An 18,171-nucleotide genomic window follows, 5' to 3' on the forward strand; every position below is an offset into this window, starting at 1 on the left:
ATTTCGATTCTTTTTAATTTCTAGATATAGAGTTATTTTTTGGAGTTAACGTAAAAACCATGGGTAATGTACATATAATTTCCAAAATATAAAAATACACTTATATAGATGACTTATAGATTTTAGTTTTACTGATAGTTTAAAATCAATAAATATCTATCAGTTCATCATTAATACGAGCCATAGAAAATTAAGTTTAATCCAAAAACAAACAAATTAAAAATGCGAAAAGAATCGTTTTTGGCATCGGAAACTAGGCACAAATTTTTCCGATACGACCAAAAATTCTGACTTTTTTTATTCCCGATTCTGATTCTGATTAATGGTTCCAACACTAGTTAGAAATGTTATAATCTTGAATAAGTTGTTAAACACTAATAAATATAATAAGCAACGAATAAAGTCCAACTTAATTTTATTTCATAAAATCATTCTCGGTCCTATTTATTGCAAACATTTTTCTAGCAAAAAATATATGAGAAAATTTTTAAGGATAAATAAAAATGGACGTGTACAAAAGAAAAAAATTAAATACCATTTTTATTGGTAGATGATGTCAATTATCAATTGCCGTAAACAAACTATTATCTTTTTTACAACAATTAAATAAAATTTTTATATTAAAGTTGTGAATTTTTTTAGATGACGGCTGATTGTTTATATTACTTGTATTCATCAGACTATTGTTCTCATCTTGAGTGTGATTTTCACAACGTTATGGTCGGTTTGGCCTTCGACCATCTTCAGGCATGTTGGTTGTTGATTATAAAAGAAAGGAGAAACCTAACTGGCTCTGTAGATATTTTCATATTCTTGGAGTTAGTCTCTATTTTATGGCTGTGGTTTCATATGTGTGAAAAAAAAATGGCTGACAAAGGGGAGGCGATTTTTATTAGAGTTGCCTCCTCTTTGTCAACCAATTTTTGTTTTCACACATACTTAACTATGACCATAAAATAGAGACCAACTCCCAGAATACGAAAATATTTACGGAGCCAGTTAGGTTTTTTCCTTTTTTTTTTTTTTTTTTTTTTTTTTGCAAACAACAACCAACATGCCTAAAGACGGTCAAAGGCCAAACCGACTGAAACGTTGCACAAATAACACTAAGGAGAACAATAGCCCGATCAATAAAATTAATATGAAATTTTAATGTTTACAAGTGATGACATGTTATTGAAGATTTTGTTGTTGAATTCATGATTAAAATTTTAGATTGAAGAAATTTACTAATTTTGCTTGACATTTGATGTTTAGTGCATGCTCAAAAAAAGGTCCAACTTTATGCATTGATTTTATTTACAATAAAATATATCTTACCACCATTTTTAGTTTTGTGACGTAAAAAACTGGTTGATGCATGCCTTAAGATCGTTTTTATATATAAGAAAAGAAAGCTTAAATATGATACTTATTTCATCAACAATTAACTTTTAATGACACTGAAGTAAACTTTAAAGGTCGTTCGTCGATGTTATTTCTTGTTGTGGCTCTAAAAGGCCGAGAACAAACAAGACAACTAGGAGTTAACGAAAGTATATGACGCGTTCGGTGGAAAAACGACGTAAGCGCCAAAAGTAAAAAAATTGAGATTTTTTTTTCCACAAAATGCATAAAATATCAAGGAGAATTTAATGACAAAAGAAATCATTGCTGGGTTCAAAGTATTTATGTGAAAATAAGTGTTTAAATATTTGATATACGTCTGTTGAAATGTGGATGCTTAAGACTATGGAGTTTTTAAAAAATTCTCGACCTAATTATGTTCTATTTGTTTTGATTTTTCCAGCCTAAGTACCATAAATACATTAAATATTATCGCAGCAAATATTTTTGCATATCTATGTAATTTGATTTCGACAGATAAATCAATATCTTCAATATAAAGTGTTTTTCTATTCTATATTATTCACTGTACTTACTTCTATATGGTTTATAACTCTATATCTGCTTGAATTTTTAATTTATGTTAGAACTAGCCTGGGTGCCCGGCGTTACCTGGATGTTTGGAAGTATGTGTTGAGCAAAAAAAAAAAAAAAGTGTTAGTAGGCAGGCAGGCTAGAACCCATACCGTGAAGGAGGAAAACAACGTGAAAAAAAAAAAAACGTGACGTGTTTGCTGTTGCACCCATCGCCAAACCGGAAGTAACGTAGGTTTAAATTAAGGCTAGATAATCGAAAAGAGGCGATTACTTTCGAAAATATCGGCAAAAATGTGCCAAGTTGAGAGTGAAGGAATTCATGTTTTTAGCCAAGTTTTCGATGTCTGTTGTCCTAAGGGTCGAGCCTCAAAATGATACCAATTTTGTGAAAAACCATCACCTCTGTCGGTAGTTTTGGGCAAACATACATACATACATACATACATACATACATACATACATACATACATACATACATGCATACATTTAAACAGACAGGTAAGATTATATTATATATGATATTGTAAGATTGTCTTTGTATTTTAATAGTTTATAAATTTCTTCCATTATACGATTATTAAACTCCATTTAAAGGTTCAAAGAAGTATTATTATGCTCCAAACATACTCTTTGTATAGTAATACTAATGTCGCCACCTATGAAGGCTGAAGGTTACTCAAGACTAAGCATTAATGAGATTGTTGGTTCAATGATGAAAAATACTATGAGAGGATTGCGAACGATGGGTGGGAAGAATTTGATTATTTAAAATGAGGCTTGACAGGTATTTGTTTACATTTGATTTGAAAACAAATATTTTGTAGTCAGCCGGGAAGTAACAACATGGTATTGTTTCACAAATTAGAAATTGTTGGGAAGAAACTGTGTGTGATATTAGGAAGAAAAGAAAGTGCTTAGTAGTGGTAATAGTGATAATTGTTCTCGCTGTGAATGTTTTACAGCGGAAAAACAGATTGGAACTCAGTCGAGCACCTACCAAGAAAATATTGATACACCTTTTTCAACAGTATCGTTATATTTTAACAGTGTCATTCTATTTCAACAGTTTCATTATATTTTAATGAGACCAACATGTTATAGGCTACATAGCAAGGAAACAGAAAAAAAGAACCAAACTCATCACACTTTTTGTTTTTAATAGATATCTTTATATGGGGTATTTCCAACAACACATTTTTTCTAAGCTATTTAAACAGTTAATTTCTCCTTTTTTCGGCCGATTGTGACTTTTCTTCGTCTCTTTGTGACACCACCCATGCCTCTTGAACACGTCTCGAACGCTTCGCCGAACACCAGTGTCTCAAACACGTCCTTTTCTGCTCTCTTGTATCTTGAACACGTCTCCAATCCTCTGTCTCGAACACATCTCGAATACTTGCTCCTCTGAACACCGGCCACACCTAAAACACCACTCCTCCAAACACTCAATGCTTTTCCTCTCAGTCTTCGCCGTCTTTTTATTGTCTCTGCTGTGACGTCACATCATGCAGCCGGCTTGGTCATTTGCATATGGGTCTGCTGCTAACCCTTCCAAAAGGAAAACTAGGAATTATTATGCAAGAGATGTTTAAGTTTTAGTGAATATCTTGATATATATACTATTGAAGTTTGGCTGTATCGATGCCTCTGTTCAGTCTCGAAAGACAAAGGATACCCTCTGTAAGGGTAGCTGCATGTAACTGTGAGGCAAGGGTTGTGTAATCCCAACCCCTACCTCTCCTGAATCGGTACTGTTTGAGTCCAGTGACAAGGAGAAGTCCAGGACGACTGGAAACAATGCTGAAATAAGCCGAGAACACAAACACCTGGAAATCCCAAATGGTAACCCATCTAGTACTGATCGGGTTCAACGTTGCTTAACTTCGGTGATTTAGCGGGAACCAGTGTGTCAACGTGATTATGCTACTGTACATACTGAAATGAAAACGTGATAGTTTGACAAAAAATTGGAATAGGCAGAATAAACATTACTAAGGAAGTAGTTTTTATGATCTTAATATCGGGGTTCGAATCGTAAGTAAGTCTAAAAGGTATTTTTAAAAACTTAATGTTTTATAACTTTAAAGAAATCAGCATAATATAATAACAAAAAAAAAAGATTGCATAAATATTTGTTGAAACTAATTATTTGTTCTTTTGTTATTCCATTCTTTCATATGTAATATATTGCTGCTGTACATGAGACCTCACCATATTATTGCAGCCCTTTTGTTAAAACTGTAAAAGTATTTATCTAAGTAATCTGGTTAATGGAGTGTCAGACCATATCTAGTTATTACGGTATATCTCCAATATCTTTATAGGAGTCTGTGACATACTTCCATTCTATGCACGCCCGACGCAAACAGAAACCTCACTATATCATTATACTATTTTTAGACGGAACAGATACTACCCTTTGGGTCCTAGGCAGGAGACCAAGAATGTATATTTTAGTTTCACATACGGTCCAAAAGCGACATCATTTTTTGTTTATTTAAAAAAAATTTTACATTGCATCTCCGGTGATCGGGAGATCCTATTTATTAAAAAAGGATAGAAGATGAAAACATGCTATGAACATTAAATTAGCATATCTATGTATTAATTTTATGCTCATAGTATGTTTTCACCTTCTATCCTCCTTTTTTCATAAATAGGATTCCCCTATCAAATAATTTATAATCTGGAAATCGTGACACACATACGCACATATGTTAAAGGTACTATGGTCTTTGTATATTTTGTTTAGAGATTAGTAAATGTATTTTTACATCTATCTATTTATAAATCTCCAAAGTTTACAAGCACGTGTAAACATAAAATAATTTTTACACAATAAAATAAGAATAAGCTAGATTCATTCAAAACAGAATATTTAATAATGAATCTTTTAGGTAGCATTCGTTTATATTTTCCCGTGCAACGCCGAGAAACGAGTCCTGCTAGTTGTAAATGAATCCTTTTTTTTTTTTTTATATATATATATACTGTCTTGTTTTGCCCATAATTCAACTAAAAAATAAAAAAAACAAAGCAAAAATCGATGTTGAGATAAAATGTATCTTTTTGGTAGTTGCCCATTCTGGGGTGCCTCAAATCTATTTGATCCTGAAATATTTATTTATTTATTAATGTAAGAACTACTTATTTTTTTGTGTAAGACATGTATTTGTTACTAAAAATCTAATAATTTGCTTTTAACTAATACATTTTTACAACTGTAATAATACACTGCATGACCGCCTGTATTTTGATATTGTATTTGTGTTTTAAAAAAGTATTTTTATTTTCTATTGGTTTGATCTTTTTTTTTGTTTGTTTATCTTTTGCTTATAAGTAAATTTTACTGATGCATTCTTCACAGTTTTTGCAACATTTTTATTTTATTTACATAAAATGTAGAATCACTTTCATTTGTAATTACATAATTTCATTTTTTTTTTACAAGAAAATAAAATTGGTCAGAATATTTGTACATTTAAAAAAAAATTTCAATCATGCTATTTATTAAGGTCTCTACTTTCAAATAATGTTTGGCAAATAAATCTGTCAAAATATGTTTAAAATAACTACAGTTTTTGCAATCATATAGTATAGTTAACAGAACAGAAAAAGTGTACAACAAATATGCTATAAACTCATTTAAACATTAATTTTCTATCAACCTGTGTAGTTTTAAATTTCCGAAACTGTAAGTTTTATTATTTTAAATTTTGTTTCATTATTTTCACTTAGCCAAACATGAGTCAAAGATATTGGCCAATTTTTTTAGGTGGTCACTAATTGTAAACTTAAAAATAGTCCAAAAAATATATAGGCTTCCGGTAACACTAACCTCAAGTCTGGGAGTGATTACTAGTTGGATTAGCATGCACCTCCCTCACCAAAAAAAAAACAAACAAACTCTATTTTTGTTTGACGAATTCGGCTAAGTGAAGGCAACAAAACAAAGCTTAGAAAAAGTTTCAGAAGTTTAAAACTATGCAAGTCGATAGAAAATTAAATTTTGGTAAAATGTTATTTGTTGTATATTTTGCATATTCTCGATTTCTCGGCTGTTAACTAGACTGCATGAGTGTCACAGTTTTATACTGATTCATTATATTTTTAATTTATTCAACATGATCATTTTGTTAATTAGTTTAATTTTTTAGTTAGTAGCATATTTTTTTTTATTATGTTTTTACCATTTATGAATTCTTTGGAATTTCATTTAATATTTTTTAATTGTTTAACAAAGAACCTGTTCGCCACCAAGTTGAAATCGTTCAAAGAAATAGAACTTCTAACTTTACTTTATATACATGATATGGTATTCTTTGTTCTGTTCAATGTTTGAATTTTTTTGGTAAAAGTTAAAGACTGCGACCAAAACAGAATACCAGAAAAAAATCTGTATAGACATTAAAAATGATTTCACGTTGTTTTTTGTCCACTATTAATAAACGAGGAATCATTTCGAGTTAAAATCAATTTAGTATTACAAATGCAATTTGAGAAAAAACATGCTTGAAATGTGTCACCATTATGTGAATAAGCTAAATCAAAACAAGATGGTGACCGGATTTGACCAGATGTCGTATTGATTTGGACATCTCTCTCAAGGCCAACCGGCTCAATGATAAATGGAAAACCAGCCATGTTCAAAGCCTGCTGTGAGTAAATATGTAATAATAACAAACCATAACAGACTACAGCATTTATACATAATGCTTAATGATAAAAACATACCAAGCTAAAGCTGCATTTAAATCACACTATATATATATATATATATATATATATATATATATATATATAACTACTTAATTTACTCACAGAAAATTAATATACGAAAGTAGAGATTTATGCGTAAACTTTAAGTATTTATTTCAAAAGTGCTCAATACGTAGGTAGAGCTAGTTAGTAATTTATAAAATATATATGGCGATTAAGCTACACTGAATATTCTGCGTTTCATCCACTCTAGGACTCCTCAGGCTTATGCGCGAATTCTGTGGTTGTTTTTCAGTGTAGCTTAATCGCCAAAATTTCAAAAGTAAAAAAGTATTTGGGGGCCATCAGCTAGAATCGAAACTGTAGCATTCAAAGCTGGTGACGTTACCACTGTACCAACATGACATGCATAAAAAACGATTAAAAATAAAAAATAAACTAAGATGAATGTACTAAATGTTCAAAGATTTTTTACATTTTAGCCCCTTTTTGACCCCTTAAAAACAATTTTAACCAGCTAGAGGAGATAGTTTGAAAATATGGAAAGACAGACAGACAAACAGACAGACTGAGACATAGCGGTTTATATATTAGATATAAATGATTAATGTGTAAGAATTAAAATAGCTTTTGTTATATAATAACTGTGGTCGGTTGTTCAATGTGCTTTTCAGTCTATATAATTCCTAAAGCAAATTTTGTCACTGGTCTACGATAGATACATACTGACAGCAAATAAAACACAACATAGCTGATTTATAAAAATATTTTTTTATTCCACACCTGACAAGTTTTCAATTTAGTATGATGGGTGTTCACATCAGTAAAGGCATGTGGCGAAGGTTTGGTGCGGATGATTTGGCAGTGAAGAAAATGTGTCAGCTTGTATTTGCTCTGTGAACAACTATTGCTCGTTTTCTGTTGTGCCGATTTATATAAAGATTTTTTCATTCTAGAATGTTTAATATTTCCCATTGTCTATCGTCCTGACCTTTTCACCGATATCCTCTCACATATTTCTGGTCAATTTATGTATTCAAATAGACTGGTGGAAAGCCTCGCATTCCTTACATGAAATCGATCTGTATGTGTGCAATCCATTGAATGCCTCTCTTCCTGGTGTTTCACCTGCCAAAAATCCAACACTGATATAATACTTATAATATTTCATTAATTAATTAAGAAATTAAATTGGGATCACAATAAATCAGAATAAGAAAGGTATGAATTCATCTATCTATCTATCAATCAATCTATCTATCTATTATATAAAAGGCACTGTGTGTTTGCGTGAGTTCCCTATGGAACAGCTGGGTCGATTTTTATGAAATTTCACACAAATATACTTTATGTGTGTGGGAGTATATCTAGATAGGTTTTCTATCGGATTGCCTTTGATAAGTATAGAAAATCGATTAAAGGAGAAACAAACCGATCTTTAACAAAATTTACACATTAATAAGCTTAACATCATAAGTGGATGTGAAAAGTTTTATCACCTCACAAGCTGAAGGGCCCAATATATTATATCAACAGTATATTTTTTATAAGATAGGAGTATAGATAAGTATAGAAAATCGTCAATCGAATAATTCGATTAAAGGAGAAACAAACCGATTTTTAACAAAATAACAAAGTTAACACATTATAAAGCTTAACATCATAAATGCATTTAAAAAGTTTTATCACCACACAAGCAGAACGGCCCAACATATAAAATCAACAGTAGTTTTTTATAAGATAGGAGCACATTCGAAATGAATATTTCAATCCAGAGCACAATAGGGCCATGATACTTGACTTTTACATTTTAAACTTTAATCCAAGCTGTTATGTAAAAATGATTTGATAAAAGTAACAGTAAGTTCTTTACAATGCAATGTGGACTACAATGTATTATGGACTAAATCACTGCGGGAAGGCATGTGAAGTTTCCTCTGGTGCACCACAGTGGGTTCCCAATTAGAGCAGGTAATCGATTTGATTAAAAAAAATGGGCAATTTCACTCAATTAGATGACAATAAAAATATATATTATTCATTGATCATTATTCAATCTTGGGGAACGTTGGTTGTCCTTGCTAGTACTCTATAGGTATAAATTAAATAGTAAACTCAACTCGCAAGCTGGGTTGAACAACTAATCTAAGAGAAGGAAAACACAAAATATTACTTGCTTTATCTCGAATCGTTTCCAGTCATCCTGGCTTTCTCCTTTTTACTTGACTGAAGCAATGCCGGTTCTGAAGAGAATTGTCGACTCCTTTGTAATACTTAATCTAATGCCTGTTTTTTTGTATTTAACCTAGTAATTCATCCCCATTCATCTGTTCGTTTGTTCACACTTTTCTTAATAACCACACCTAGGATTTTTTTAAAATCTGCACAAACATTAATCATGGTGAAATTAAATTTTTGCCAGAACAGATTTTTAGGGATAACTCTGGTTGCTCCCCCTTCCCAAGGGGCAATTAAAGGGATAAAATTGCCTCAAAATCGTTTATCTGTTCGTTTGTTTGCACTTTTCTCAATAAGCATTTTTTTTAATTTAGCACAAACATTAGTTATGGTGAAAGTAAAGTGGGCTCTTTTCAGACTTATTCAATCGTGGAGGGGAACCCCGCATGCTCAGCTTTGTTTTTTGTCTTGTTTTTTTTGAAGATTTATTTCATCAGGCTTGGTGGCGAACAGGTTAAATTCTGCACTTGTGTTTATGAATTAAGTAACTAATTACATAAATTTAATTAAGAATTCTGATTTTTGTACCGACTTAGTTAACAAAAAAATGCAGCAATATATATATATATATATATATATATATATATATATATATCAGTGACGTGCAGGGAACTTTATCAGTGCAAGTGCTCAAGTGAAAAAAATGGTGTCCCAGTGGGGCACAAGCCTATAATACATTTCTCTTACCCATAGAACAAACGTTACGAGCCTGCCTCTACTCTATCATTATTTCCATGGCAAGTGCTCGACTGAATTCCAATCTATCGTCCCCCCTTTGCCAAATTTTCACAAAATAAACTCGACTAGCTACCACCACTACATACGATTTCCCCACTCTCTATCTGTGCCTAAAATCTAACCGCAGATTCCATGAACAAAGCTAATTTTCTATAATTGCACGCCTGTGGAACATTGCTCTTCTGGCCTGCTTCCCGGTTGAATACAACATGGTAGCCTTTACATCCAATGTAAACAAGTTCTTTCTGAGCCGTCTCCATAAATAACTAAATTCTATCCAATTTACACCATTAACAATTACTACACTACCACCTTATATTCATTAACATTTATCCTCGAGTGGCTTGATAAGTGGTGACTGCCAAGTAAAAAAAAAGAGCACTTTTAAAACCGGAGTAAAAGAGGCAGGTGCTTTGGTACCCCTAGCACTTCCTCCTCTGCACGTCCCTGATATATATATATATATATATATATATATATATATATATATATATATATATATATATATTATTATTATTTATTTATTTACTAAAGAAAAAAATATTTTGAATTCTGAATGGAACATAAATAAAGAGTAAGAGAATAAAAAAGGCTAATTTTAATTCAGTACCGGAATTTTGTGGTAAGGAATGTGATGTTGCTCTGTAAAATACGTTAGAAACGAAAGTATATTTATATCTATTGCAACGCTGCTTCCAGTTGTACAGATAATATACTTGTTTATTGAAGGCTCCTGGTTGCAGTCTTCAGGTTCAAACATGAATTTCAGAGAGCTATCCTGTTGTTCGCTGGACTTAGAACGTCATCAGCCTTTACTCGCTCCCTCCCTCCACCCATATTCTGGTGGGCAGGAACCATCAACGCAAAGTAAGAGTACTGAAACATTAATTAATCTATATTCCAAAAAACTTTCTAGACCTTTTTTTTTCTCCCCTCTCCGTCTGGGTTCTTGTTTTTCTTTTTTTTTTTTTTTTAATTTTTTTTTTTTTTTAATAAATTTTTCTCTAAATTCTTCTCCATTTTTGTAAATTACTGTTTTTCGCATTCGTCTAACACTAATGCATGCCCTCTTGAGTGCAAAAATAGAATACAAATGCAGTTGTTTTTTTTCTGTTTTTATTATTATTACTATTATTATCATACCTTAATTTTTTTTTTTAAAACACCTGCACAACTTTTTTTTGTGTGTTTTCATATAGCTACAGATTTACATCTAGGTTTACTGTCATGTTACGTATTTGCCGCTTTATTCTGCACCCTTCTTTCCGTACTTAATTCTTCTTCTCTGTTTCTTTCTTTCTTTTTTTTTTTACTTTCTCTTCTTCCTTCTGCTGCCACTAATTCACTAACCATATTTTCTTTTACACAGGCCCTCTCTCTATTCCAGGTGTCTCTCCGGTCTCGTTCTCACGGCCAAATAACGCAGGAGCTGTGCCCAATAGTCAACAGACGAGTGAGATGTCGATACCAAATGATTTGATTGGCTGTATCATAGGACGAGCTGGACAGAAAATCAATGAAATTAGGTACGCTATTCCCAGTCAACTCTAACCCTAACCTTAAAACTTCCTGTCAACGCTTTACAACAGTATGATTAATACTAAATCATGTTACCTTTATACTGGGTGTGTGTAACAGTTTCCAGCATTTTTTAATAAAACAAAGCTAATTTTCTATAATTTTCTGATGTTTTGAAACACGGATAGACTATTCGTGGCGTAGTGGATAAAATAGTTGGTAAAATTCAGTTGTAAAGTTACACTCTTCTGGAGGTTGAAGGTTTAATCTACAGTGCGTAAACAAGTTCTTGTTGAGTCTTCCTCTTAAATAATCAAATTTCTACCCAATTTCCACCATTACTGATCATCATAGGGTTGTCTCACCGACTCCCTGACACTCTGTAAAAAGTTATCTCTATGTGACGTTTGAGGTTTGATAAATAGTTACTTTCATGTAAAAAAGAAAACAGTGATATAGGTCCTCATGACGCTTTCATGCCACCTTGCTTTATCCTCCATCACATCTGGTAGGTCTTAATAGCTGTTATATATTCGTTCAAATGTGCTTTTCAGTTTTAATTGCTAAATATATTTTTATCATTGATCTACGATGTATACACACTGACAGTGAGTAAAACACAACACAGCTGATCTATAAAGTTTTTTTTTTTTTTAATTCAATTTTCACCCCAAACAAGGCACAGTGCTACTTTAAAGTAGGGGCTACTATTGGGGACATAAGTTGCAGGTACATTATAAAGAGAGTTGAGCAGCAAGATGTTTGTTCACATTACACTTGAATTTCAGTACAGTTAGGAAAGCAGAATCGCAGAAAGGAATTCCAAAGTTTAGCAGTTCTGGGGAAGAAACTATTAGAGTAGAAGGCTTTCTTACATCTAGGGATCTCTAATGTGTAGGGGTGGGATTTTGCTGCTTGTTGAGTTTGTTGGAGGTATTTATGTCAAGAGGGTACAATTGCTTGTAGTTAGTTCATCAGAGCATTCACCATTAAAATACTTGTAGAACAGGCAGAGGGATGCACCAACTCGTCAATGGGACAGAGGCTGAAGCTTAGATAAGAGTTCAGGACCTATCAAGTTGGCGACTCTCTTTTGTAACCCTGTCCAGGAATGAGAGATAATAATATTTTGTTTTATTTCACACCAACTACAACTCTGGATTTACACTTATGACGGATGTTTGACATCAGTGAAGGCGCGTGAGGGTATGTGTGGATGTTTGGTGGTTAAGAATGTGTCAGCTTGTTCCTGCTTTGTGACTGACTGCTCTGCTGTTTATTCTTTTCGATATTTATAAACATTCTTTCACTCTGGAATGTTTAATATTTCCTATTGTCTATTGTTTCAATCCTTTAACCGATATCCTCTCACATATATCTGGTCAAATTATGCATTCCAATAGGCAATGGTGGAAAGTCCCATATTCCTCACATGGATCAATCTGTGTATGTGTAACCTATCAAATGCCTCTCTTCTCAAGGTCACCTGCCAAATATTCAATAATTGGTGTATTGTGAGTCTTTTGTATGTTCCGTGTGGTATCCTTTCTCAATTTCGTCTTTGTTGTGGCATGCACAAAAGAAGATCACTCATGATTTTCATTGTTAGTTCTTCAACAATGACCAGCAGATCTGACTCTTTCCTCTCCATCACACCTGGTTGTGTCACGGATCATACTGACTCTCTCACACCATCTTGTTCTATCTCCATCACACTTAGCTCTTTATAGGTGCATTTTGAGTTCTTCTGCTAGTTGCTTGATGTACCTATTTACTATGCCTCCCCACGGGACAGAGTTAGACACCAGGGTCGTTTTTTAACGTGGAGAAAAGGTACAAAAATAAAAATTTTCTCAGTCGTGAAGGATTTCTCCTCCACCGAAAGAGAACAAGAAAATGAAGTGCAGCATCTGAAGAACAGATGGTATTTATTTGCTCCCCCACTGAGCAAATTAGGCACAAGGCCGTTTTTAATGTGAGGTAAAAACCAGCTCCCCTAAAAGTAGGCAAAAAGGGGGCACTCTGGTTACCAAAAATAATAATTGTCCCAGTATAGAGGGTTTCCCCTCCATTGACTGGTACAAATTATCTTAAGTGCAGCATCTGAAGAACAGATGGTATTTATTTGCTCCCCCACCGAGCAAATTAGGCACAAGGCCAATTTTTAATGTGAGGAGTGAAGGGAGGGGGAAGGGAAAAAGGGGACCAGCTCCCGGGAGGTGGGAAATGGGAGCTGGTTAAAGGTCAGGCATGTGGGGTTGCCCCCACATCTGGCTTTTGCTAGTCATAGCTAGTCATAGCTTGCAGTATCTGCCGGAACAGATACTACACTTTGATCTTGACTAAAAGGCCAAGAATGTAGTTGCTTGATGTAAGTCCTATACAGCTTCCTCACTAAGCCACATCCTTATTTTGCATACACAAAAGGACGTCACTGAAGAATATTGAACATCCTTAGCTTCCTAGCAATAACCAACAAATGTGGTTCTTTTTTCTTTCTCTCTCTTTCTCTCTCTCTCTCTTATCAAGCCTGAGATACGTGGAAAATGTCTGTAGATGTTAAGAACAGCTCTTAGCATTCTTTTGCCACCAGCATTTTCTCAGTGCATCTTTATAGAACTTGTGAGTGCAGGAAGGTGACCTATCTTTCATAAACCAACACCACTTAAATAAATACAAATGATATTTAAAAGTGAATCCGAGTTTCTTTCCTTTCTCTCTCTCATTAAGGCTCAGATTTGAGGAAGGTGTTCATAGATTTGCTTTCTGTCATCAAAACATGTTACGAGATGCTCTTAACATTTTCTAGACACCATCAATTTTTCCCGATTCTTTTGGTGAAGGTCCGGGTACTACTTTTCTATATAAGAACTAGTGTAAGACTGGCTTTAAAGAATCACGTTTCATCTTGCTTAAAAGATTTGACTTCAAGATTACATTCATCTTGTCCAGTCTAGCCTACACCAAGGTTGGTCAGCTGAAGAGATGGTCACACACCATCAAAGGTGATGTCGAACCTGGCTTCGGTTCACAGGTTTACATTGTTCATCCTTGGGCTTGGAACACTTGCTGATCTGAACCTTTATTTCACTCTTTACAACTTTGCTACCAAGATATTTAAACTCGTGAATATTTTACTTTAGAAAAATCTCAATTAAAGAAGAGATATTTCCATATTGGTTCAGGAAAATGAGCTTTGTTTTGTTTGTGTTAACAGGAAAAAAAACAATACGATGTGTCACTTTTTTTGTTCAAAACAATGTAGCAATCTTTTGTTTGTTTAGTTGCATAACCTGCATTAGAAATTTTCTTTGGCTGATCATAGATTTGAAATTTTTTGGTTTGTCATTTTAGGCAAATTTCAAGTACTATTATTAATATAAAAAAATTCCTTTGTCATTTTAGACAAATTTCATGTGTCCAAATTAATACAGGAAATCCTATATTTGTCGGTTTAGAAAGATTTGTTTGCCATTTTAGACAAATTTCCAAGTGCTATTATTAACATAAAAATACCTTATTTGTCATTTTAGACAATTTTCAGGTACTATAATAAACATATGAAATTCTTAATTTTTCAGTTTAGACGAATTTCAAATGCTATTCTTTATTTTTACTTTTTAATTTGTCATTTTAGACAAATTCCAAGTGCTATTATTAACCTAAAATACCTTATTTGTAATTTTAAACAAATTTCAAACACCACAATTAACATATGAAATTCTTAATTTTTCATTTTAGATAAATTTCAAGTGCTTTTATTAACATAAAAATACCTTATTTGTAATTTTAGACAAATTCAAGGCATTATAATTAACATAGCATGTCTTTTATTTATTATCTAAGACAAATGTTATGTGCCAAGATTAACATAGAATATCCTTTATTTGTCATTTTAGACAAATTCCAGGCGTCACAATTAACATATGACATTCTTTATTTGTCATTTTAGACAAATTTCAGGTGCTACAATCAAGATTTCCAATGCAGAAGAAGGCTCTTCTGATAGGAAAGTAACAATAACTGGAACACCAGACACAATTGGATTGGCTCAATATCTCATTAATACCAGGTAAGTTTGTCCTTATCTCCATCATTTAAAAAACAGTCAGGATGTAAGTAATAAATTTCATAACTAGGTTTCTTTTACTGTTTATATTAAAATAATTTTTTTTTAAAAATCAAGTATTTAATAATTAGTTGAAGAATTAAATAAAATTAGAATAACATCACTTAAAATCTGCTGGCCTGATCAAAAAGATGTTAGTTGCTATTATGTCCTCTATGCAATAAATAGGATAAACGCGTAAGAATAGGTCTATATTATAGTAATACGTTATTTGTTTAGCTCCTTACATCAAGTGGCTTCATGTATTGTCTGGAGCGATTTCGTTTTAAAAAATACAATATTATCAGTGTACCTTCTCCTACCCAACTCAATATTTACTTCCTTCCCACCGCGGACCAGAAGGCATGGAGAATAAGCTAGCGTCCCAAAATTGGAACACTTTAGTCTCTTAAAACTTACCTAAGCAGCCCTGTAAATATTCCCTGCTCAGGGCACCGCAGGTGGTTAGCAAGGAAGGTGGAGAGAACAAGCCAACTTCCCAGAATTATATTGGCAGCCCCATCAGCATTCCCTGGTTGAGGTGTTTCAGACATGGAAAGGTGAACCTCCTAGGAATATCCAGAACTAATACCTCAGCCTGAAAAATAAAAAGCCACCGAGTTGACCTTGATTCTATCGTATTGATTGTTAAGAACAAGTCCTCGATTGGTATATACTGGTCAACAAGTAGCTTTGCTACGCGACTCTCTTAGTGGATTACAAAGTGCTTTATACTTATCGTATGAGTCCAATTTTTGCCTAAATAATGATGACACCACAACAGTATACAACCAGTGTGTCCTTCCTACAATAATTACCAAATGCAATCTCATCAGTGTACTAAGAGATGAACAGTGTATATTCTGATTCATTTTTACGCACAGGAATAAAGAAGTTTTTTTTTTAATTCTAGTCTGAATGCAATAAAGTTACACATTTAACTTTTCTTTCTGCATTAAAAAAAAAATTTGAATAATTCATTTAACTACAAAATAAATGGGAAAGATCATTTTATAATATTAAGCATCAAGAATATGAAAATGCTAGGAATTATTTAAGACGAAATCAATTAAGGTATAAAGTTAGTCACAGAAAATTTCTTGGCCAAATCAAATATTCAAAGTACAAATCGTAGGGGGTGAAGCTTTCCTACAAAATAACACTCCGAAAGGATATGGATTAGCTTGAATAACCATTTAGTTTCGCAACCATTCTTAAAATAGTAGAACTTAAAAAAAAAGATGCTATATTTTCTATTTTAATAATTTGAGACAAGTTAGAAATGAATTTATATGGTGTCACTCAACTTGTTGACTAAGAATATTTTGCTTTGATTAAGAATATGATGATCTGAATAAAAACTTCTCAGTGTTGAATGTCAGGTTTGGTTTTGATAATAGCACCTAACAAGAAAAAAAAACCTGCTTGACACAGACACCCACCTGGCTGGAAGAAACAAAACCTTGTTGATCAATACTGAGACATATTTGATCAGAAAATAAATATTATGACGAGTTGATGCAGAAAAAATCTGCAAAATATTATCTTTAGACTGGCATACACTTTTCATTGAATAAATAATAAAATATATTGAAGTCATGTCCCATAAGGGGCATGGCAGCGTTGATGGTGAAAGCAAAATATATGAATGGGCGTTTATAGATGCATTGGTGTCTAAAAATGTAATATAAATTAGCCCAAATTAAGATTGAGCAGAGGGTTTCTTAGTGAGCTTGAGATATCAGTATCCATTAATTTATGTGCTTATTCTGCCAGAAGCAAGCACTATATATATATATATATATATATATATATATATATATATATATATATATATATATAAATGTTTGTTTGCATTCTTTTAAGAACTAGTACAGTAAAGAAAACCATTGAATATTTCTAATGTCTTTAATGTCATGGAGATTAAGTGGGGTTTGCCCTTGTTCACATATAACATGATGACATTTCAGTAGTGTTTGCTGTCTTATTTTTACTATGACAAAAAAAACGTTGCTTTAAAATTGGGATCTTTCTGACGGCTCAAAAAGTAAATACTAGATCAAACCAATTTTGTGAGAATATCCAAATACATATCACTCAACTTTAGACCATATAACGGATCAGCATTCTCGACACTGCAATTCAGTTTACTGAAACCAGCAAAGAAAAAAAAGAACGCAGCTCAGTGACTGACCGTTTATCTTCCCGTCAGAGTTGGAATATTAGGCGCCCTAAATCCATGATTTACACGAGATGCTCGATGAGGAATGAGTCAAGAAAGATCGTTTGGGTAATCCAGCACATCTTTCTAGCTATCATCTAAGGCAGGAACCTTACGTGCTCTTGAAAAAAAAAACGTGTACTGAATATAATTATATTTAAATGATATCAATTATTCAACTGTCACACTGACGCTATGGATGATGGTCCATTTTATAAATGAGCCCAGAGAGACAGCTATATTTTAAGTCGGTGATCAGGGAAACTTTTGGAGTGCAAAGGCCAAACAGCTATGCTGATTATAGGAAGAAGACCAAACAGCTTTGGCCACATTCTCATGGCGGACAACAATTTTATTAAATACATAAATAAATTTTCTGTGCATTTGAAGAAAATGCGTATTAAATATAATACAATTATATTAAAACGATATCACTTATTCAACTGATACAGTGACACTATCAAGTGTCACTGTGATTTGGATAGTTCATATTTATATTGTGCTAACCCCTGATCTAAGGTAATGCTATGTCTATTAAACCTAAGGCTTAATAAAAGAATATATTCGCTCTCATGCACAGGCAAGTAAATAAGAACTCATGTAAATGCACTTTATTTCTTTAAATGAATATATTCAAATTAAATGAAATTAAATTCAAATTAAATTAAATTAAATTAAATTCAAATTAAATGAAATTAAATTCAAA

At 32.7% G+C, this 18,171-nt stretch overlaps 1 protein-coding gene across 40 annotated transcripts in view; it reads left to right on the plus strand.

Annotated features, from left to right (window-relative positions):
* The window catches only part of LOC145258136 (poly(rC)-binding protein 3-like), a 572,684-nt gene that overhangs the window by 383,700 nt on the left and 170,813 nt on the right, over positions 1-18,171 (plus strand). For 17 of the 40 annotated variants that reach the window (XM_080115891.1, XM_080115914.1, XM_080115903.1 and 14 more), the window contains 3 exons: positions 10,348-10,485; positions 10,988-11,144; positions 15,089-15,208. In XM_080115891.1, coding sequence (XP_079972017.1) covers positions 10,348-10,485; positions 10,988-11,144; positions 15,089-15,208 — 415 coding nt within the window. The remainder of the gene's footprint in view (positions 1-10,347; positions 10,486-10,987; positions 11,145-15,088; positions 15,209-18,171) is intronic. The other 23 variants (XM_080115897.1, XM_080115889.1, XM_080115898.1 and 20 more) reach the window with 3 other exon arrangements.

The sequence above is a fragment of the Euprymna scolopes genome, chromosome 33 (assembly GCF_053919585.1).
Source record: "Euprymna scolopes isolate OS-2025 chromosome 33, ASM5391958v1, whole genome shotgun sequence".
NCBI classification, from domain to species: domain Eukaryota; kingdom Metazoa; phylum Mollusca; class Cephalopoda; order Sepiida; family Sepiolidae; genus Euprymna; species Euprymna scolopes.